The sequence below is a fragment of the Nycticebus coucang genome, chromosome 23, assembly GCF_027406575.1.
Source record: "Nycticebus coucang isolate mNycCou1 chromosome 23, mNycCou1.pri, whole genome shotgun sequence".
In the NCBI taxonomy this organism is placed as follows: domain Eukaryota; kingdom Metazoa; phylum Chordata; class Mammalia; order Primates; family Lorisidae; genus Nycticebus; species Nycticebus coucang.
The window spans coordinates 32,476,726-32,500,760 of NC_069802.1; the positions used below are offsets into that span (position 1 = coordinate 32,476,726).

Here is a 24,035-nt window from a genome sequence, read left to right on the forward strand (position 1 = left end):
AGGTATTTTTTGCTCTGACATCTGATTAGGATTTCTGGATATGTAACAGCCACCCTCCGGGTGCTGTTTCCCGACTCCTGCATGCATGTGGCTACAGAGGGCATGGTCTATGGAATCCTTGAAGGTTCTTCAGCTCCTGGCCATCAGAGCTGTGGGATAGCACACAGCCATAGGGTGATTTTACTGGTCATGTCTGAAAGTGGGATTTCCCTTCTTTATGTTTATTCTGTTGGAAAAAATGAAAACAATGGGAATGTTCATTGGGAATTGGCCACCTCTGTCACAAGACAGCACCCAGCTGAAAGGAAGTTTGAGAAGAGAGGTCTAGCTCAATGTCTAGAGAAAATAATCAAATTTAGGGAATAGCTAGTGAGCGTCTGCAACAGTAATGTTATTTTATTTTTGCACATGTATTACTAATGTGATTTAGAAAGTAATAAACATGAAATTGGGGCAGAGAAATAAACAGACATTGGTGGATTAAAAACAATCAGTGTGCTAGTTTATTTCACCCTGATTCCAAGTAGCTGTGTAGTTTTTCTTCTCTGACCATAGGATTTCTCTTCTGCAAAGTAGGGGTGTGGAATATAATCATGGGTAACCTAATTACATTTATTAAATAATTCTCAGTATTTTCCTTTTTATTTTTTCCACATATATTAAGTGCTATTCATAATCACTAATCAGGAGCTAATTAGGATTACCATCATTGAGATCATTACTACTTGAATCAGAGAAACATGTTAAACATATTCTCTTCTTAATGAACTTTTTTAAAATATGAAAGTAGCTAAGGGTACATTTTAAAATTTTAGAAACCCACTGAGATTAGGCAATGGTCCTAAAAATCATTCCACTCAATGTCTTTCTGGCCCATCATCGTAATTTCATAACCAGACACTGGCTCAGGTAGACCATTACTTTCACTGACAATTACTAAAGGATTAATTAATACATAAGTTAAATTTATGCAAATATATATACAAAAATTGGTAAGTAAGAGATGGTAAACTTTATATTAAGAGTGCAAGAGGGAGTCAGTAGTTAAAAGATAATTTTCTAAAGGAAAATTAATGAATTCAATAGTTACTGGGAAGGCATTTGATTAAATTAAACATCTATTAGGATTACAAAGAAAAATGTCATAAAAACAAGGATTAGATACAAATATATTGGAAAGGATAAAGGGAACAAAAATACAAATATTTGGGAATAATATATTTACGTAGAAAACTTAAAAAAAAACCACCTTTCAAAAATCTATTAATAAGAGTATTCAGTTACTGTCTTGGTTCCAAATACAAATATAATCAAAACATTCCATTCCATTCAGCATAACTAACATATTTAATAATTATCTTAAGAAATGTTAAATATCTAAGTATAGAAAACTGTAGAACTCTTTTTGAGATAAAAATAAAGAATTAAAGAAATAGACATACATTTCACATCCCTGTATGGGAATATAGGATATTGTAAAAATCTCAACTCTTTCTTAGTAAATTTGATTTAATTTAAACCATCTCCCTCCCAACTTCTTTTTTGAATTTAACAAAATTATTTTAAAGGTCATCTTGAAGAATGAAAAGCAGAGTGTAGTTATGAAAATGTTGACATGAAACAGTAATACAGAGGGTAGAAGTAAGTCTACCAGATGTAAACTATATTATAAAGTTTCAATCACTAAAAGAATGTTGTACTACCATGGAAACAGACTGAGAGAGCTTCATGTAATGAAGTAGTCCACCCAAACAAGGTCCTCTAAGGTGTAAATACGTAACATCTGGTCAAGGCAACAGCCCAGATGGTGGGAAACGTACCACCCTCCCTGACACGTGCTGTTCCTTCTGCCCAGACCACACACTTCCCCTCCCTTCTGTGCCTGGTTGGAGTTTACTCATCTTCCACCTTAGGTCTTCTCTGACACCTCACTCTCTCCCACTGACCTTGCACCATCTGGAGCCATCAGTAACTACAGCACTGACTTATGAAGGAATCAGTAAAGAGTTTCAACTTCACATCAAAAGGAATCACATTCATACCAAGAGGTCCAGCTGGGCGAGAGCTCCATTCCTGTGGGCTTCTCCTACACAATGTTATTGGCAACACATTGGAACAAAGGCTAAAAGGTTTTTGCCTTCATGAAAGGCACACATGTGGGAGAAATGGCCCATACAATGACTGATGGAATCAGGATCAACATAATCTGACTATGAAGCTCTGGACTCAATTAAATGAGATGAATCTTAACAGGCTGATATGTAAGTTTGCACAACATCTGTAAGTGATGTTGTTCACTCATCATCTCTTTCATGAATGTGTGTCAGACAACAGGTGAACAAGAGAGACAAAATGGAGTCACAGCATACATCTTGCTTGCCCATAATCAATGAGTTCATGACACAAAGAATTACTTGATTTGAAGCTCCGTAACTGCAGGAACAGAGGTCTCCATCCATCATTATTTTTTTTTTCAGAACCTAGTGCAAGGTGGTGTGGCTGAAGTCTTAGTTTTTAAAAATCCAGTAGGTAGAAAATGGAAGAAAAAATGCCTATTGTATTTTTGAGAGGGTAAAAAACTTTTGTGGAGTTTTAGGACCACGTTGGCAGATGGATAATATATGTAGGAATAATAGAGTATGTTCTTTAGATTGTATCATTGGCTAAAATCTTCCAATCCCACATCATTGTACTAAAGATAAAACGTAAGTTCTTTGTCATGGATTAGAAAGTCCCACATGATCTGGCCCAGTCCTGTTCTCTGACCTCATCTGTCACCTTGGTCTCCTGGACGGCCCTCCTCCCTCACTGCCTTCTTTCTGATACCCCAATACACCAAGCTCACACAGTCAAACTCCCTCCTGTCCTAGGGCTTCTGCCCTTGTGGTGCCTGTACTGGGACCACTCCCCTCCCAGGTCTTCCCATGGCTACGTTCAGTTGGGACTGAGTTCCATCTCTTCATCCTCCTCACTCAGCCTTTGAGACTGGCCAGTCTACACCAACCTTCCTTCCCTTGTACAGAATTTATTCTCTCTCTCTCTCCACTTGTCTGCTGTTTATCCCCAGCACCTAAACCACTATCTGACTCCTAATAGGAATGTAATAAATGTATATAAAATGAATGAAACTTTGAAATACCAAGAGAGGTCATTAGAGAGAAGATATTTAAGTCAAACTGCTTTGGTTGGCAAAAGAAATAAAAGGCATAGTAGAAGGGAAATAATGTCAATTTACAAAAATAAAGTTAGTTTGATTTGCATTCCCTCCATCAAGACCAGTAGTAAGAGCTGCCTTGAACCAATAGCACCCTCATCAAAGTTAAGCATGTTTTATTTTTATTGTGTTAGATATTTATTTATTCACCATAAATGACACCATCAGTATTGTTTATTTCACTCCTGGGAGTATCTTCATTTACATGCTAACATAATACATTCATTGATTTCTGAATACAGATAAGTCTAAAGTAAGTTTGATGACTCTTGATGTTTATTGTGTATCTCTATAGTAGAATTTCCACTTGGATTTCTAAAATATAGCCTTTTATGTAGCAGAGCTATATAAAACTGCCTTAAACAGCCAATTTACCAATTAACGTGTTTAGAAAAAAACTTTTTTAATCATAGGATAATCAATTTTTGAAATATAATTAATTTTGCCTAATTAAAAGCACAAATATTTGATACTGTGGTTCTGGTTCTTCTGTTCAGACTTGGCAAATCATTAGCTAAATACGTGGTACTAATAACATTGTTGGTTATAAATCTTCCTCTTACTATATATTTTATTCAGACTCTCTAACCCTTTCATTTTTTGGAAGTAAATTGTCTTTATGGCATTTAAAATAGTATCAATAAATGATGGCCCCAAATCGAAGGTCTTGCATTAGAAAAACTTCCTCAAAGGACTTGATGAACTTTGGAGAACTCAAGGCCTGAACTTTAGAATCGCGCTTCGGCAATGGTGTTGCCCAAGCTGAGAGTCATACCTAATAGACTTCCAGAGAATTTCAGACTCTTCAGGCAAGAAGGAATTGCTGCATTGATTTATCTAAAAGTATTTGTGTGTGCCTGTTTCGCCTCAACCTCACCTGTTTATGTTTAATCTTTTTATTACTATTTTAATTTCATACTTGATTACTAGTCTGAATATTTTCCCATGTGATTATTTTCCACGTGTAATTTCTTTCCTGTCAATTACCTGTGAACAGTCTTAAGAGTTTAAGGAAAGCATTTCATAATTACTAATGGAGATAAGATGTGCTAAAAGACAGACTTTCCGCTGTGGGAGCACGCACAATAGTTTAATATCTATTCAACCAGTTTCCACCTTGTACCATTTGCATTGTGAATGGGGAAAAAATTCCACTAATACCTACAAATATCTTGTTGATATCCTAATATCTACAAGTAATACCCACAGGAAAAGATAGATGCTAGCTCCTATCTACAGCACTGTCAGGCTAACTTCCTTAGCAAGACCTTCAGGGGAATAGAGTGGGTGAGAGCAGAAGAAAACAACAATGAGAACCTTCCTAAGGAACTTGAACTCAGGGCTCAGCATCTGAATTAGCTGTGCATAAATTTTTAGCTATTCCTAGACTAATATTTACCTACAAGGTGTAGGGTATTATGTAAACATTCTTTATGCACATTTCAGCTGCTGAATAATTTAATATGTGACTTTCCTTTCTCTTTAATGAATACACAGATAAATAATATATGTACAGCCTATTTTACTCAACATCACAATAGCTCTCAAACCTCTTAATGTTTGGAGCTTTGATCTAAATATGTTCATGCACTTGGGGCCCGTGGCTCAGTGGCTAGGGCGCTGGCCACATACACCGGGGCTGACAGATTCGAAGCCAGCCTGGCCCTACTAAAACAACAATGACAACTGCAACAACAACAACAAAAATAGCCAGGTGTTATGGCAGGTTCCTGTAGTCCCAGCTACTCATTAGACTGAGGCAAGAAAATCACTTAAGTCCAAGGCTTTGAGGTTGCTGTGAGCTGTGACACCACTGCACTCTACCCAGGGCAACATAGTGAGACTCTGTCTCAAAATGAAAGAAAGAAAGGGGGGGTTGGGGAAGCAAAAAAAGGAGGGAGGGAGGAAGGGAAGGAAGGAAGAGAAAGAAAGAAAGAAAAGTTTGGAATTTTAAAATCATAATACTGCCAGGTGCTGTGACTCATGCCTGTAATCTTAGCACTCCGGCAGGCCGAGGCGGGTGGATTGCCTGAGTTCATGAGTTTGAGCCAGATTGAGACCTTGTCTCTAAAAATAGAAAAACTGAGGCAAGAGGATCACTTGAGCCCAAGAATTGGAGGTTGCTGTGAGCTATGACACCACAGCACTCTACCCAGGGTAGCAGCTTGAGACTGTGTCTAAAAAAATAATAAATAAATAAATGGGTTCATAAAGTGAAATCATCTTCATTATCGTCTATAAAGTTAATTTCACTCTGAAAATATTTGAAAGATACAATCCTGTCAATAGGAGCACAATGTAGATTCATATATAACAATATTTAAATTATTTTAATTCCAAGGATTCAAGTATAAATGTCAAATGTGAGTTTAACATCCGCGTGTAACAATATAAAATCTAAATAGCTTAGGAACTGCTGTGGCTGATGCTTTAGGCAGCCACCAAATGTAAAACTGAAAGGTTCACTGATTTAAAATCATTTATATTCGACTGTGCAATGCGGCTGCAGGGTTTACTTCATTAAAAAGACATGCTAAGCTTCTCAGGACTTCAGAAAGAACAACACTGTGTGAATTCAGGATTCGCAAGATACCAGTGAAGAGTTCGAAGTCACAAATCTAAATTATGAACTTGATCAACTATCATGTTGTGTTGTAGATACCTCGATACTTGTTACCTCTCCTGATAGAAAGACGTTTAAAAGACAGAGACAAAATCCATGTCTGTGTGTGTCAGCACCTACCACGGAGCTTTACACCTGCTCCAGACTCAGTGAATGTTTATGGAAGAAATCAATGAGCAAGCAATAGATTTCAGTAGGCGCCTGGGGTTTTGCTCTGGCTGCCTGTCCCGTTCACCGGGTGTTACTTATATGTCACACATAGTGTGTGTGTGTGTTCACACATTGTGTGTGCAGTGTGAGTGTCTGTTGTATTTCTGACCACTCTCCCTTATAGAGCAGAAGCGCTTCGTAGCATAATCGTCATGATAAATAGAATAAATAGCATCTGAAAGGTGTCTGCGCCCTAATTGCTGGTACCTATGAATGTTACCTTACAAGGCAAAAGGGACTTCGCTGATCTGATTAAGTTAAGGACCCTACTGGAGGAGATTATTCTAGATTATTTGGGTGGATCTAGTGAAATCACAAGGGCCCTAAAATTAAAAGAGGAAGGCAGAAGAGGAAGGGGAAGCTATACCTTGGCAGGCCCCAGCTTGCCCCTGTGGGTTTTGAAGATGGAGAAGGAGCCACATCTAAGGGGTCTGAACAGCCTGCAGAACCTGAGCCAAGTAAGAGCATGGATGCTCCCTGAGAGCCAGGAACTCAGGCCTGCTGGCAACCTGACGTTAGCCCAGCAAGACCCAGGTGCGGTTGTCAGAACTATAAAATCATAGATGTGTTGTTGTAAGCCCCTAAGTTTGTGGTGTATTGTCACAACAGCCATAGGGAACTAATGCAGTCTCTGACACCTGTTTGTCTCCTGCAGCGGTGACGGCGTGTGTTGCAGGGAGACAGACTCAGATGTCTCCCCCAGTTCGTCTCTCCCCTCACTTGCCCTCCACCCCCTCATTGTCTGCTACCCCATTTCTTGCTGGAACAGGACAGAAGTCGTCAGCATTCCCCTGTTGGCAAGGGACAGAAACGTAATACAAACCACCTTGAGAAGAAAAATAAGGAAGGGGCTCATCTCCCATGATGGGCCCTCCAGCCTGGATTGGCTTTATTCTCAGCCACCAGGGCTCTTGTGCTCTCTACTTTGCATCCTCTCTACACAGGCTTCTAGACTTCCATCATTTGCGTGGTTTTTTTTTTTTTTTTCATGGCAAAACTGCTGCCCTCTTCCCTTCAGGGAGATTCTGATTTATCCACCTTTGTGGCCTGTGAGCTAGAGAGGGTGCTACCGTTACGCACGGCTACGTTAAAAAGACACCTAACACTGGCTGAAAATACGAATGGTTTTACAAGCACGTCAGGGTCAGTTCTTCTCGGCTGCATGTGTGTGACCCCAGCCTGAGGCGGCTCTTGGGGGCTGAGGAGTAGCCTCCAGGAAGAGGACTTGTTCCAGCCCTGCCAGTCGGGGCTGGCTGGAAGGTCAGCTGGTTTTGTTGGCTGGAAGACTCGGTTCTCCCTCATGGGACCTCCCCGCACAGCTGAGCTGGGCTTCTCCCGGTCTAACAGTCTTAGAGGAGCTGGAATTTATACACAGTAGACTTCCTCCCATGCACAAAGCGGAAGCTTCCAGGAGGCGTAGCCCAAAACTGTCACCTGTGTGCCACATTCTGCTGACTAAAGCACATCCCAGGCCCTGCTCAGATTTAAGGAGCAGAGACCGTCTACTCAAGGTCATGCGTGAATACCATGGTCATAGTCCACAAGGGCTACTTTCTACCAAAGTGGATAGTGAATCTTGGTGACTAATGGTCCAAACAGGATCGTGGGAAAATGGTAGGGCAGTCCCACAAAGGAAACAGGGCTGAAAACAAACCTCCAGTTACTATGGCAACCATTTTCTAGCGTGCTAGCAAATATGCAGTAAAGCAAAGCTGAGTTTCCCTTTAAGGATATTTACTATACGGTTTTTACATTTTTCTGGAGTTGGGGAAGTAATTAAAAACTTAGGTTTTAAGCTAAGAAGTCTCAAAGTTTTTTCCCATTCAAACTTCTCTTATAAATGAAATGATAAAATACAGAAAACAGTGATATAAAGAAATAATTGTGCAGGATTTATAATGAATAAAGTTTAATCCAGTGGTGATTACTTGCCGTAACCTTTTTAATGTGGCAATTCCTTGGGTATACTGAAATATTTTCAGCCTACATCTGCCTTTTATGTTTTATGTTTTATAGTTTATATTTATTCTCAATAGTACAGATCCCACATTGTCTGATTAATTGGGTTGATTTATGGTAATTAGCTTTAAGTTAGAATATTTGAAATGTATTCAATTAATTTTATCTGTTTAGTAAAGTACAATAAGGGTTTTAGCATTAGAAAGTTTTCTTTGTAATATTAGCTGAGCATATGTTTAAGGATATGGTGGATTCAAATTACTCTTCTTTGTATTTTATATTCAGAGAATGAATACACAGTATTGGGGATTGGGCAGTATTTAGGAAATGTATGTAAAAGGATTATTTAGCATTGAATCACAGAAGATTCTGGAATATTTAGCACACACACATGTTGACTGATTTTACCTGCAGCAAATATGAAGCAATCACAACTCTATCAACTACTCGGAGACCATTCATCCATCCTGGGTTCTTTAAAATCACTTCAAAAAAACATTTTGTTGAAGTATTCTCTTTATTCTAAGTTTTTCAGGCCCATGTACAAAAGAGATATAGATCCATACCAAATGGATTAACACTGATTCTTTTAAAATGAAATTAAAGATCTGAAAACATTCAAGTGGTGATTGGGTGATCTTTCTTAGCTCAAGCTCACTTTGGTAGTTTATTTATCTTAAATATTATTTTTGTCTTTCAAGGGTGAATGTAAGAGATTTATTAAAAACCTTGGATCCCTTGAGAGTGCTTTAGAACTTTGCCTTAAAATCTTCACATAGGCAAAATTCCTGATATCGTGAGTTGGGATTTCCGGAGTAAGAGGATTTCAAATCACTGCTGAAAAAAGGGCTTGTTACAGGCTCCTGGCATCATGTATCAGAAAGGGCCAGCTACTGACACAATCGCGGGAACTAAAATGGGGCAAGACCAAAGACTTGGTTGAAATGAGAGAGATCGGTTTAGACCTAGGGGAAGGAATTACATTCCCTTAAAATGGACCTTTTATTCCAGAGAGGTATCACATAGAGCTCCGAAAGCAGATAGAATCATCAGCATTTACGTGGTTATGGATCTGGTATAAGGAGATGTGGATTACTGTTTAAAAATTTCCATTCTCAGGGGCGGCACCTGTGGCTCAAATGCTGGAGGCGGTGGGTTCAAACCAGCCCAAAACTGCAAAAAAATAAAAAATAAAAATAAAAATTTCCATTCTTTAGAGAAGTTTGAGGCACGGTGTTGTAAAGAACAGGTGTTTTGATGTTTGCAGATATGGAATTAGAGGCCCCAACTATCTACTTACAAGTCATATGACTTTGAAACATTCATAATAACCTTTTTTTTTCACTATAACCTTTTTTGGGGTCTCAGTCTTGTTCTCTCTTGTTATCAAGATCCCACGAGAGAATGCCAAAATACTTCACAAACCTTCATGTTATTAAATTTTATATTATTGCTGCTACTAACAAAACTAAACATGGTTGGCAAACTCGTCTATAAATGATAGGTTGAAAACATCTGAGTAGGTTGGATCTGTCTTATTTTTTGAAAAACGTTCACTTCAAAAGTAGATATACAGTCTGTGCACGCTAGTCAATGCATTTTCCTCCATTATTTTTCAAGTACTAACCCATCTTTTATTGATGTTCAGTGGACACAAAATCTAGACAGATGACTGCGTACTTATTCCCTAATAGTTGAGGATTAGATATATTAACTGCAACCCAGAAGGGTCATGGCTGTTTATACAGAGAAATGTGCCTCCTAGAAGGGTTTACTGAGATGTGCTATCTCCAGTGGTAGGAGGCTGGGCTGTGGCTGGGTTATGTGAGGCCAGTGGGATGTTCTTGTTAATGGTTTGTTTCTCTGTGTTTCTCCCCCAGCTATCGGCAGGACCCTCATCCCCCGATATTTTAGCACTGTGTTTGAAGGCGGGGTGACCGACCTGTATTACATTCTCAAACACTCGAAGGAGTCATATCACAACTCATCCATCACCGTGGACTGCGACCAGTGCACGATGGTTACTCAGCACGGGAAGCCCATGTTCACCAAGGTACGGCACAGCGTCTGCCACCACCACCCCCCAACCCCCGGCTTTTCCTACTCTGAGTGAATTAAAGGATAATAATCACGGTTTTCTCCTGGAACTTTGAGCATTTTCCTCAGATGCCTTCCTACCAGGAGAGAATCTTTTTTGTCTGTGACATGGCATGACCTTTTGGGTGAACCCTGTTTTAGATATGTGTGCGTGTGACACTGGGCGGGAGGCACATGAAAATCAAAGATGACAGAACCTCAAAAGCAAGGGGCAAAGAGATCCAGGTGCCTTTAAATTTTAGTTGCTGGATTAGAATTTGTATTTTTGTACACAGAGTCTACTTCGACTGAATGGAACATCCCCCTGTTGTGTGGTCTATGTCCTGTATTTGTGCTTTGTTACTAAAAAAAAAAAAAATTATAGCTAAATTGAGATTTGAACAAATAAGGGGAAAATCCACTAACCACAATCCAACTATAATCTGTAAGTAACAGAAAAATATAAAAATATCAATGAAATTAGAGAATGAAGAATTCCAAGGTGGTTTCCCCAAATTCTAAGAAGCTCTGTGACTGGTCAGTGAGTCAAACCAGTAGCTTGTCAAAAAAACTGCAGTTGAGCCATAAATTGGTTGTGAAAGACTGAATGAGAACAACAGAGGGAAAGGCAGTCTTGGGATCAGATACCACAATGTTTGCAGCAGAGTTCAAGGGCTACGAAGGCTGTTAAATAAAAAGTAGAAGAGATGGAGACTGAACCTCACCTTCTATACACTTTATGCCTCGAATCCCTTCCATACACAGAAAATAGACACGAGGAATCTTCCCTCTGCCCAAGACCTTTCTGGAGTACCATAGATATGTTTTCTTGCAGGTAGAAAACTTAGTCAAGGACAAATATTTAGTCACAAAATCTGTCAAAAAGAAGTTTATTTTAATGACACTAGTTCATTGTGTTTTATGTGAACATGATTTGTGATATCAATGATAGCAGCTCAAAATACAAATGACAGCCCTCTCTTTATAGTTATGAGAAGTTGGACTATCGGGGTTAATTGCAAAAGCCCAATTTAGAAGGCTGAAGATGTGTCTGTTACTTATGTAGTTTCTTATTTATTGATTGATCTTGCTGTGGTTTCATCCTTCCAGCATCTTGCTGGTATGGGAAACCAAAGGCAAAATGCAAAAGCAAATCATCAAATGCCATTGTTTCTACAGTGTCTTGATTTTGTCAGTAGGCATTTTAAATATGGGACACAGGATAGGATTTATCTCTTTCTTCCCTGTTTTAACAGAGAGGAAAGTTGTCCTTGGAAAACAAAGAAGCTTCACGCACACCGTAGACACCTTTGCTCCTATGAGACTTCCAATATGGGACAGAACGATCACCTGAGTGATGGTTTAATCTGCCCGTGTCTCCCTTTATTCTGGAAATGCAAAGATTTGCATAATCTTGTAAATTAGATGGATACACAGCCATTCATTTCTGGTATTATAACATCTGAGCACTGCAAGGAAAGGCTTTCTCTGCTGCTTTATTATGGTTGTTTTCTCTCTCTCTCTCTCTCTCTCGGCTTAATGTTACTTTTAGGTAATTTAAGAAAAATATACCAAGTCCTTATGCTTTAAGGGGAAAAAGAAATCCATGATAATTAAATAAAGAGCTTTGCCATAATTAAAGAGCTACTTCCAAATCCTGTAGCCACTGAAAATTAACAAATGCATTAGTAGCAGCCCTTTTATATATACGCTTAATTTCTTTCTTTCTCAGGCCAGAACTTTTTTGCAAATGAACATGGGCTTTGCTCTGCAGGTTGAGGGCTGGACATTCACAACCTATTTTGGATCAAAAAGAATCCCATGCTTCTGATGAATTGCAGACATGTTATTTTCATTCGAATCAAGAAACTACGTTTTCCCTGTGTTGCATTCTTCCTGACCCTGGCCTGCCCGCCTCTCACATGGCTGAGTGATTTGTTCAGGCTTCCAAAGCAGCAGACAGGAAGACCTGAGCTTTATCCTGGACACAGCTCCTTGGGCCCCAGCATTGATTCCTTGGACTCCCCCCACCTTCTTCTACTCCATGGTAGTGTATGTGCCAACTCCTGGAATGAAGATTTCCATACTGTGATTGGAAAATATCATTTTCTGGGAAATAGAACTTAGTGATGTGGACCTAGTCCAGATGCTAATTAAGCACATTTATTTTTAGGAAAATTTGAAAGGATTCATTTTTCTTTCTTTTAAAAAAAAAAATCCTTGGTGGTTTTTATACTACCCAAAGAATCTTTCTAATTTTTTCTTTTGTTCTTATATTAATTAAACATAACTCATCTTCATAAAATAAAATACTGTGATTATTTACTATGATAATTCCTTTCAGTGGCACAAAGTAAGAGGGTTCAGAAGCCAATGCTTATTTTAAAGGGGGGATCTGCTATTAGTACATGACATTACTTAGCATACTATGTGGAGGCAGCGTTACGTGGTTCTCATTTAGACTATCAATGCACTCTCGTTCCCCAAATAGCATTTGACCCACTGGTTCTGAGTTGCTTTTATGAAAATTTGGTCAACTAGTGAATTAAAAATCAGCTGTAATACTAATCAACTGAAATACGAAATAGTCCCCAGGAGTACAGTGAGCATTTTGCAATTTCCTGATACTGGGAACATTCTAGATAATGGGTAAATATGTAATTAGAATTTTAAAGCATATATTAAGAGCCTTTTATGTTTTCGGTTTTTGATTCAAGTAGAACACAAGCGTTGGTAATTGGAAGAGCACGCATCCAAGTTTTCAGAACCCAAGACCCTGAGTTATACTATTGGAGGGAGGGAACCTTGGCAGACACTGCAAGAAACACTCTTGAGGGTACATTTTGGGGCTTATTTTTAGGTTTTACAAACTGGAACAGTAGTTACAGCCATTATTGGACACCTTAACCCCCTCTTTAAATGCAGATTTATATTTTCTCTGTTCTCATTCATTATGAAATTATTTACTACTGCAGAAAAGCACCTACCAACCAGTTTTCCTGTATGAATAACCACTGTGTCTCTGACCGTTCCCCGTTTTATCTTCACCTGTCTACTATATCATGCTCCAGAATTTCTACTATTCTCCAAACTCCAACCAAATTATAATATTAATGATCAAATTGTTCTTATTTACATACGTATATGCACTTACATAAGAAGGATCTCTAAGAAAAATACAATGAGCTTTATGCAACCATTCATCTAACAGGACTATCCCATGCTTGCTGTTCTGAGCAGAAAGACTAAGAAAATGAAATAAACACTCCCACCTAAATAAAAAGACACTTTATTTCCTGAAAGCTCTGTGAGAACCATTGGATTGTATGGCTACGTTCATGGTCAGCACTGCTTTAGAATTACTCAAAGAAATAAAAGGGTTAAGAAGCGACCGGTTAGTTTGAGAAATGTTCTTTTTTAGGTCTCTTGTTCCTGGCCCAGTCTCCAGCTGGCACGTGATCAGCTGAATGCCTGCCAGCCTCTTTCTTGTTGATCCTCCGGAGACCATCTGTGCTGGGGGCATTGATTAGAGTGTGTCTGCTGGGATTACAGCTTTTCTGTTGCCATGCCAACTAATCAGCTGATTTTGGTTACCACAGAAACAAAATGTCAGAGCTCACAGTATGGTAACATGAATTCAGCACAACAGAAAATGTTTTTTCTTAATTGGGGACCCTTTTGATTTTGGATTCCAAGTGAAAGGCAGCTTAAAAAAAAAAAAGGCCGACTTTAGATAAAAGCTACATTAATTGTATTGATTAAGAGGAATGCACAGAATTTTTCTGAAGAGAGAAGATGTTAATTCTCCTTTTATAGGTTATGCCCATTTTTTACCATTTCCAAACAAGAAATATATATCTTTTTTCTATGCACCTCTATTCCATTTGTGGGTTGTTGCATATAAAACAAATCACAAAGCCTTTGGTTTCCTTTAACTTTTATGGCTGGAGCAGGGGCAGGGTCTGACCAGGGCCTGGGATGAAGCTGGAGAGGTAATTTCCTGGGGAGATCATCAATGACCACAAGTCTCTTCCTTTCATTCAAGAAAGTCGTTTATTTATTTATTTATTTATTTTCAAGAAAACACCGAACATAGTCAACTGAGATTCAGTTCTAGGGAGCCCCATCTTACACATGGTACACCTGGATAAAGCCGATTCCTTGGCTTTGACGGAAAAAAGAGGAACACAAGGCTTGTTGCAATTTTCCATGTCGTAGGCCCATGACAGTTTGACTGTTAGAAAGGTCTCCAACTAGTTTGCTATGTTACTGTGAACAAAGAACGCAATTTAATTTGACCTTACCAATGCTCCGATCGAGTAATCCATCAGAGGACTCCACACATCCCTTCCCATGATAAAATTCTCCCGGAGAAGTAAACAAGAAGCTCCACCTGCCCTTGGCTTGTGGTTCATAAATACAAAACCAATAGGTTAGACAATAAAAGGGCTGACATTTAACTGAGCTAATATTTATTTAAATCTCCAGGATTACCCCCTCTTTGAAAAGACTGGATTATAGCAGCCACATATCTCTCCTGTGTTGTCAAGACATCTCATGATTTTTGGCTGCCTACAGCTATCTCCCTTTTATGGAAGCTGTCACTGCTGGTGGCTTCTGTCAGACCAACAGCCCAGGGGGAACTGGGTAGCTTAATCTCCATGTGAGTCTTTTGAAAATCTTGCTAAATTAATTCCAGGACTAATGATGCTTTGGAGAGTGGTTTGGGGACTGTGAAATCTTCCCCCACTCGGCTCTCATGGCTAAGATGCCAAAAGCAAGGCTCTGAAGGCCACGCGAGCAAGGGGCTTTGAGGCAAGGTGCCCACATGCCCAGAGTTACCCACAGATTCTGCTAATTGGATCTGAGAGGAGGGCTTTACCTAGGTTATCAATAATTATCTGGATTGGCACCCTTCTTGCGTTGTGTCCTGTCAACATTTGTTAGGAATCCCCCTGTACTGACATTTAGCTTTTTTAAAGAAAATACTGCCTTCAATAACAGAGTGTGGAAAGCACCTAAGCCAGAGCTAAGGACTTAATCGCAACTCAAAAATGGTGGTGTTTTGTATTAAATTCTCAAAGAGGAAAGTGATTATTCATAATTCATAATAAGTTGATAGAAACTGTTCACCATCTTCATGGATTATAGTTTTGGAAATATATTCCCTATTCATTTTTAATTATTTTTAATTATTTATTAATTTTTTAAATGTGTCTTTTAAAGTTTTGTGTTTGTTTTAATCCTAAGAAATCTTTCCTAAAAAAAAAAAAAAAAAGCTTATCAGAAACCCAGTATATTAAAATAGATACAATCAAACTGCTCTGGTGAAATCTAGCAAATATTTGTGGGGACCTCAGAGTTGAGATGGAGGCACAGCTCAGTGCCTGCCAGCAGAGCCCCTGAGATGCCCCCAGGGAGCCCCTCGATCTCGGATGGCGCCTTATGACCACTGCTGGTCAGGGCTATGTGTTCCTTTTGGTTGTATTTCTTCATGGGTAGAGGTATCATTTATTGTCACCCCACCATGTCCCAGCTATAATTCCAGGCACTCCACATACATAACATCACTTAATGTATTTTCTCAACAACCCTACCTAAGGATATTATGATCCTGATTTTGCTGATGAGAAAACTGGAGTTGAGGAAATTTGATTTTCCCAAGGTTCTGGAATGAGTAAAAAGTAGGGTCAGGGTTCAGATCCAGTCCTGTGTGATGCCAAAGGCTCCCTCCCCCCATTGTACTTCGCTTCCCTAAGACAGAGCTGGGCTCATCTGTGAGTTGTCATAATTCAACCAATATGCCACTGCCACTTCCTGTCACCCTGCTGACAGGGACTCAGTGGCTTGTGATTGCATTTCCTTTCAGTGTGACCTGGCTGTTTGTACCCTCAATGATTCCCTAACAATAAATAAATTAATTAATAGCAAAAAAGAACAGTAAATAAAATAGGAACTACATACAAAAAAAGATTCGACTATCGAAAGAAGATAAAAATGCTACCCTGTTACTGATTACTCTGTCAAGGAAGAAAGCCTCTGAAATTCTATTATATTTCATTAATAACGTATATTTTTCTTAGAAAGATAAAATGCCCTTCCCCCCAAGACTGGCCTTTTATATCAGCAATTTTTGTCTTTGCTGATGTGATGAGATTCAAGAGAGACATTCTTTAAACATAGCTCTATTTCCTGCATGTCAGTCACCAGGTTCCACTGTCTTGGGTTAAGCATTGCCCTCCAGAATCTCTCCTTGGAAATGAAAACTTCTAGTTGGGTAATGTTGTAGCATCTCACACTTAAGCATGGATGATTTTATTGAATGCTTTCTCCCAGAGTAGGATAACTAAAATTAGGATAAGAACTCAAGCTTCTATGGCGGAAGATTCATGAAAGTGGTGGGATAGCTGGGAGGTAGAGAATGCCCATGGATTCTGATCCGACATCCCTCTAAGCTGGGTTTCCCCCCATAATTACAGATGAAGAAATGGAGGCTTATGGAGTTTCATTACTAACTAGTATACTTACTAGTACCTCACAGCTAGTAAGCAGCTGTGCAGCCTTTTGAACCTGCTGATTCTAGAGCTGACCCCTTTCTCCAGGGGCCGTTAGATAGACCACTTGCGTCAGATCTTTACGGAGGGCAAGCGCCTCCCAGGAAGTGAGACAACCTGAGCGACCAGCATGTGAGTTACACAACGTGACGTTCACAAAGAGCATGAAAAATGAGTGTGTTGTCTGTCACTTCCAGGTGTGCACAGAAGGCAGACTGATCTTGGAGTTCACCTTTGACGATCTCATGAGAATAAAAACATGGCACTTCACCATTAGACAGTACCGAGAGTTAGTCCCCAGGAGCATTCTAGCCATGCATGTAAGTAATTTAATTGTTTTACTCTCTTTTCTTTTCTTTCTTTTTCCCTCCATTTTACTCAAGAGAAAAACCCAGCCCTCTCTCTGTAAAAGAATCCCAGTAACCATCGCACTTCAGGTAATTAACTCTAAATATTGAGTTTTATTCTCAATCATTTTAATCCGCTGCCCCCGCCCCTCCCACCTTTGGCTTCTGAGTCTGGCACACCACATCCCGGGGCTATTTTTGATACTTTGTTATTCTGAGCTGCAAAATGCAGGTTACCTCAATAAACAGTTTGTACTTTTCTTAAATTCCATGCTGTCATTATCAAGAACTGCTCTTCCTGGGCTAGCAAATTTGTTATGTATAACTGGGGAAAGAAATAAAGCAAGAAGGCAAGAAGGAAAACAGTTTCCAGTTTTGATTAAACCTTCTGACCAGACATGGGACTCCTGGGGCTTCGGGTCCGCATCAGCAGAAACGGGTCTTTCCTCACCACAGGGCTGGACCTGAAGTGGTATATTTGGGGTTGCCTTGGTTTCATTTGACCATAAATCACATCAAGTGTATTGAGCATTCATTAAGTGCAAAGGTGGGTTCAATGCCAATCCAGAGCTGTATTTTAAATATAAGTAGCAACAAGTCGGGTGCAATCCCATAAGAAGGAGTCAAAGGCATTAACTTAAATCAATCTCTCCTCTATAATGTACCATGCACAGCTGCCAGGAAGAGGCTCTGGAAGAAAATCAGATATACTAAGCCTGATCTTTTTAAGAACATGAACAGTCAAAAAAAAAAAAAAAACCCACAACAGTAACTGTTATTTATTGTTTACTATGCCAGGCCTTGAGCTAAATATTTAGTACACATTAGGATATTTAACCCTCATGGCTGACAAACCGAGGCTCAGAGAAGTTCGATAAATTGCCCAATGTTTTTAGTCCAGAAGTGGCCAAATCAAGATTTAGACCCGGCTGGTTCTGACTCCCAAGCCCAGGCTGCTAAGCCAACTGTTTCATAGCTGTCTGATGCCAGGCCAGACATGGGCTCTCAGCCGCTGCTTCTGCTGGTCAGCCCATCTCCACCTGTCCCATTGACCTTCTGCTGTTTGCTGTAACACTCCTCTTTATTTTCCAACCATCCATGCTCCATGTCCTCCTTAATTTTCAGAGTCTAGTTCACGTTCTCCACTCCTTCTTGAGGAAGTCTAGAGTGTCCACTCTTCCTCTTCTCAAAACAGACTGAAAGGCAGCAGAGGGCAGAGGCTGGGAGCCCAGGCCCCAGACAGTGAGCACAGAGGCTTGTGTCCTTGCTGCTGTGTGACCCCGGGCAGATGATGTGACATCTCTGTGCTTCCTGTGCCTCAGCTATAAAGCCAGAATAGCCAGAAACTTGCCTCAGCGAGTTGACTTGAGGATTAGGAGTCAATAACTCCAACGTACCCAGAACAGCACCTGACAGGCTCGCAGTGGGTCCAGAATAACGCCCGGCAACCACACAGTGGGTCCTCGTCCAGTGCTGGCGATTGGCTCTCACCTCAGGGCAGCACCACCAACAAAGTTCTTCTATGAATTAATTATTATCCTGCTCTGCTGATTAAAATGTATGCTCCTTGAGGTTGGCCATTACACCTTCACGCACAACTCTAGAAAAAAGCTCTTCCTTGCACATGAGAGGGTTTTAAGAATTATAGGCTCAACGTGCACAAGACTCTTGTTCAAGACATTGAGCAGTATATGCAAGAGTCTTCAAAATTTCAATTAAATCACCTCCAGCAAACTGCCCTCCAAGAAAAACTGGCAATTTTGAGATTACATTTTTTTAGCAGCTATAGGGCAACCTAAATTTTTCTTGGGACCATCTTATAGGGATAAACTATGTGATTTTTTTTTTTCCTTCTGCTTAGGCACAAGATCCTCAGGTTCTGGATCAGCTGTCCAAAAACATCACCAGGATGGGGCTGACAAACTTCACCCTCAACTACCTCAGGGTAAGACCAATACAAGGATTGTATTTTCTGGCGAGTTTGAAGAGTACTTCAGAGGTTTAGATGCATCTTGGACCAAGGAGTTAAAATGAAGTACAGGCGATACAGCATGGCATGTTTGCTCTGTACAAATGGGTGCGCGTGTGTGCGCATGTGTGTGCGTGTGCATGTGTGTGCGTGTGCGCGTGTGCGTGTGTGCACGTGTGTGCGCGTGCATGCATGTGCATGTGTGCGTGTGTGTGCGCCCCTGCACACAGCATGTGTTTTCAGTGGAGGATGAAGTTTAATTTACAAAGCATCAAAGCTAGAATTTGTCAAGGTTCAGCTTCCTCTGTACATTTGTATGACTCTTGAAATTAATTATTCAAAGGCTAGCAATGTCCCATTCTCATAAATTGCTTTGGTGTCACTTTCTTTCTGTTACTGGTCTCCAAATGGAGTTTTTTCCAAGAGTTCGTCTTGGAAAAAATTTCAGGACATACCACCTAAGCCAAGCAGGTGAAAGCTTTATTGAAAGTGAAAGTACACTGGGGGGGGGGGGTGATAAAAAGAAAGCAGCTGCACTAGGAGGAAGTGATTTTAAATCTTTTATAGTTTTATTGACTGGGAGAAGGGTATTAAGGCCAAGTGGTTGACGTTTTTACTAAGTATTTGGGTAGTAATTCCTAGAATTGGGTTCACTCCCGTTTTCATACTGGTTGTCTTAGAACTGGTGATTTCAAGGGAGGAGAAATTTTAGAACCACAATGCCAATTAGCCGAAGTTTGTAATTGGCCAAAGTTCATGTAAGGTGATAGAGATATCAGACAAGCCAGTGCAAGCTGTTTGGGCCTGTGTTATCAGCCCCTTGTGTTGAAGAATTAACACCTGCGTCTGACCTTCAAGCCCCCTCATCTGGCCTTAGCACTGTCTCTCAGTATCCAACCTATCACATCTGGTTGTCTCAAGTTCTAATGGGTTAGTGTTGAGTTAGCAGCCTCTGTGTCTCCACTCAGGGGCTGTCCCCCATTAGGTTGATCAATGTGCCACCCCAGAGAGTCTCCTGAAGATATCTAACACAATACTATAGCTCATTACTAAGGCTTCTTAGGGACTCTCCACATAACATGCAACATTTTTTCTGGTTTGGATTTAAATTTAGTTTTTATTTTAAAAAGTTAATTGTTTTAGGCAAAATTATCTACCTACATAATACTCAGACCTTCCATATTTAGTCTAAAAGGTAATAGACATCACATTGGTTTTAGTATATGATTACAGTAGTTGACTTACAGGTGGAAGACATGGTTTGGTTCATTAGGGAAGTATCAGCCTTCAAAACCCAGCAGGAGGAAGTTACCACATTGCACATCTTTTTGCCTCTGAGATATTGAATTCTTTCATCGTATACCACATCACCTCACCAGGGCCTTCACCCCATTTTAAAATTTAGGTTATTGCTTCTTTGTCCTTAAGTATAGTCTAAGGATATGAATTTTGTTTTGTATTCATAATGTTCTATGTATAGCCATTTTGTATTGGCTGAAATACTGCAATGCTTTGGCGATGTTTGCTCTTCTGTGAATTAAGCATTATTTGGGCAGATTCTTCCAAGTCATTCACACCCTGCTATGCACCAAGCTCTGAGCCACACACTAATGACCCAAAGACAAAAGTCATGCTCTCTACCATCAAGAAACTCACTCCTATGAAGGGTCGGCCCATAAAGAGAACATATCAATGAAGTGGTAAATACCAAGATAGAAACTTCCAGAAGGAATTATGGGATAATAAAACAGAGATATCTCAGAGGAATCGGACAGAGAACACTTCATGAAGAAGAATATGCAAGAATTGAGTGTGAAAGAATGAATGAATTAACCCAGCTGCAGGGGTGGGAAGGATGTTTCCATCAGAGGGAAAAGGAACATGGGTTAAAAGGCGGAATTGCAAATGGTTGGAAGATGCTGGGACGTGAAGGGGCCAGAAAGAGCAAGGAAGAGAGTCATTTGGGAAGCAGGTCTTAGAGCAAGTGGCTGATCAGGCTACTGAACCACCGAAGTTTTAGCCATGAGGAACCTCTAGTTAGATAAGAAAACAGAGTTCTTGTTCTGGGTAGAAGTAAGATTCTTACAATCCACAGCCTAGATCCCACGGGGCCAAATCTAGACCCGGTAGGGCCTGGAATCAGCTGTACTTTCCACTGTCTCGCTCATCCCAACACCCCTGTTCTTTTGAACCATTAAAAATCCCATGGACCTCTGCCCAGGGTAGCTGGGACCATGTCCTCCCAAACATCTGGGAGGACATTCAGAGCTGACCGTCCTGTGGGGCAGTGAGGCCTGGGGAATTGCTCTGTCTGCAGGGCCCCAGAGGTAGCTCTATGAGGCTCTATGTGTCTTGTCAGAGACCAGGAAAGGGTCAAGTGGAAACAGGAAATATGCCCACCCCCCAGCAGGTAAAGAAGCGCCACACCACATGTCCTCAGCTGACCCCACCCTGGCAGCTGGGACTTCAGGGTCTTGGCTCAGCGTCTAACTCTATGACAGAATGTGGGGCAGATCCTTAGTTACATCTTTTAGCTGTATTTATCACAGATTAATCAACACTAAATCTCCATCCTTCTTCCCACTGTTCTGTTATCCAGAAATAGTTGACTTTTATGCTGTGGCCAAAGGACACTGCATCCCCACATCTTGAAGCCCATGAAGCCCAGATCATACCTATGACAAGAGAAGAAGGGCATCACTCCTCTCCTGACCATGACACCAAGGGAGCCATTCATGGTGTGGGCAGGGGAGGGCAGCACTTCAAGGCTCCCACGTGCACTCAGCACTCGCTACATGTCAGGTCCTATGCCATCCAGCTTGTGATTTAACTGGTCTCACAATAGCCCTGTTCCCCATCACCATCCCCACAGCAAAGCAGGTCACAGAGAGCTTAAGAAAGTGAAGTAAGTTGCCCAGCCTCACGCACCTGGCAGGAGTGGGGCTTGAACCCAGGCAGGCTGGCTCCAGAATCCACTGCCTCACTACAAAGCCCTGCTGCCTTCCCCGCGAGTGCGCCAGGTGGACGGTACTGGAGGGAGTTGGGCTGTGTCTCCTCCGCCTTCTCTGGAGAGTCAGCATCTCTCATGGGCCCTTCATTCACTTTGCCAAAAATAATACCAGCTCCTTGGGATTAGTGCAAGGTCTAAGTCAGTCATGTAAGGGAACTGGCACAGGGCCTCCTGGGCGTTCACCGTCATAATGTATTCATCACCTACTCTGTGCCAGTGGCAGAGCCCTGAGAGCTGCTGGCTGATGGCCCGTGCCCTCGCTCTGGGTCTGCCTCCAGTTACTCTGTGGACTGGCACCTGCTTGTTCAGCAGCTGTTTGTCCTTCCTGCCCTCATTCCTTCCTTTCTTCACTCTCATTCACTTGTTCATCTGTCGATTGGTTCTGTGCCCTTCTGTTGGGCCCACTCCTCATTCCTGACGGTTTCCCAGGTGCTGAGTTTTGTCACAGAGACGTGGCCTCTGTCCTCTGGAGGCACTCACGGGGGGCAGGGCTGGTGTCGCTTTGCAGTGAGGTGGGCTGGAATGGAGGGACACGAAAAGCCTGTGCTAGCCCAGGGAATGATCCTGGTGTGTGGGGATAGAAGCCATCCCAGCAACAGACCCTCAGGGCGGCCACCTGCCACAAGTGCATCTGGGCTGAGCAGAATCTCAAATGCTCTCGCTACCCAAACCAGCACAAAGGGGCTTCCCCGTGACACCCGGCCTGGTTAGTGGTCACTAAGAATGACAGACAAAGGTTGTTTCTTCAGTTTGGAACTGGGATTTAAAGTCCCCTCATAGCATCATCATCTAACATTTTTTAAAGACAGCTGAGCAGTCACAAAATGCTCTCATTTATAAAATCACCCGAAGACTGAACGAAGCCCCTGCCCCGTCCATCTGAGGAGCGCGGCCTTTGCCTCGGGCACTGAAATCACTGAATTGTTGTTCAAATAAAGCTAATAAGGAGTTTCGATATCAACTCCCAAAGTCTAAACAGAGGTCAGACAGGTGTGCTGGCAAGTACCAATCCAAGGCCTTTTGTTTCAGTAGAAGAATTGCAAAAAATGATGTGCCCTGCTTCGGAAAGAAGGGATAGAGATTTTAAATGCTCCAGACACTGAACATTCCCATGCGCTGCGTCTGACATGTAGGAAAATAAGGCAGGGGAGAAAGGAAGCAATTACAGTCATTTAGCTTTGTCAAAACAAGTTCATTTACATGTATTCCCATGAAATTCTGAATCATTCTCATGGAGACCAACAGTCAGGAGGTGGCTGAGGCAGCTCTCATCATTGGGGCAGGTTCTCGTGAACCCCACAATGGCCAGGCTGTGGAGCTCGTGAGTGCGGGTGATGGAGCTGGACTCAGAGTCATTACTTTGGAAGGGGCTCAGGTGACCGGATGCTTAGAACTAACAACAGGAATAGTTGCTGCCATTAGCTTTAAGTTGTCAAATAGCCTTCCCACCTGTCACCTCCTGTCATCTCTCTGCATGACAAGGTTGGAGGTGTCCTGTGCTAAGAGGTGCAGTGATGTCTGACCCAGTGGTCCTAGGGGAGCTGCAGCTGGGGGTCACCAAGCCCCCCAAGCCTGCAGGGGCAGTACTTTGTTGCAATGAGGTTGCCTTGGTGACCTCAGGGAGTCTGAGGCTTGCTGACTGAGTGTCCCTAAAGTCATTCTCCAGCCCATTTCTGAGAGGAACCTATACAATGGGGAAATCAAGCCCTGGGGGGTGGGTTTCACCAAGAGTGTCCTCCATCTTCAGGGGAGGTAATTTATTTCATGGTGTGGAGTTATGATACCACCCAGTCCCTACTTCCTAGGGTTGCTGTGGATATGAGAGAGAGACACACAGAGACAGAGACAGAGATAGAGAGATATCACCTAGCACCAGGGAGAATGGCTTTATTACACCTGTGGTGCATCTTACAAGGGTACATGTGAAACTTAGTAAATGCAGAATATAAATGTCTTAATACAATACCTAAGAAAATTCCAGGAAGGCTATGTTAACCAGTGTGATGAAAATATGTCAAATGGTCTATAAAACCAGTTAAACTAGATACCACTATCCCAGTGTGGTGCTACAAC

The 24,035-nt window shown here is 41.3% G+C and overlaps 1 protein-coding gene across 10 annotated transcripts in view; it reads left to right on the forward strand.

Annotated features, from left to right (window-relative positions):
* The window catches only part of LDB2 (LIM domain binding 2), a 338,074-nt gene that overhangs the window by 275,437 nt on the left and 38,602 nt on the right, over nucleotides 1–24,035 (forward strand). For all 10 annotated transcript variants that reach the window (XM_053577585.1, XM_053577589.1, XM_053577593.1 and 7 more), the window contains exons 3-5: nucleotides 9,887–10,059; nucleotides 16,834–16,956; nucleotides 18,845–18,928. In XM_053577585.1, coding sequence (XP_053433560.1) covers nucleotides 9,887–10,059; nucleotides 16,834–16,956; nucleotides 18,845–18,928 — 380 coding nt within the window. The remainder of the gene's footprint in view (nucleotides 1–9,886; nucleotides 10,060–16,833; nucleotides 16,957–18,844; nucleotides 18,929–24,035) is intronic.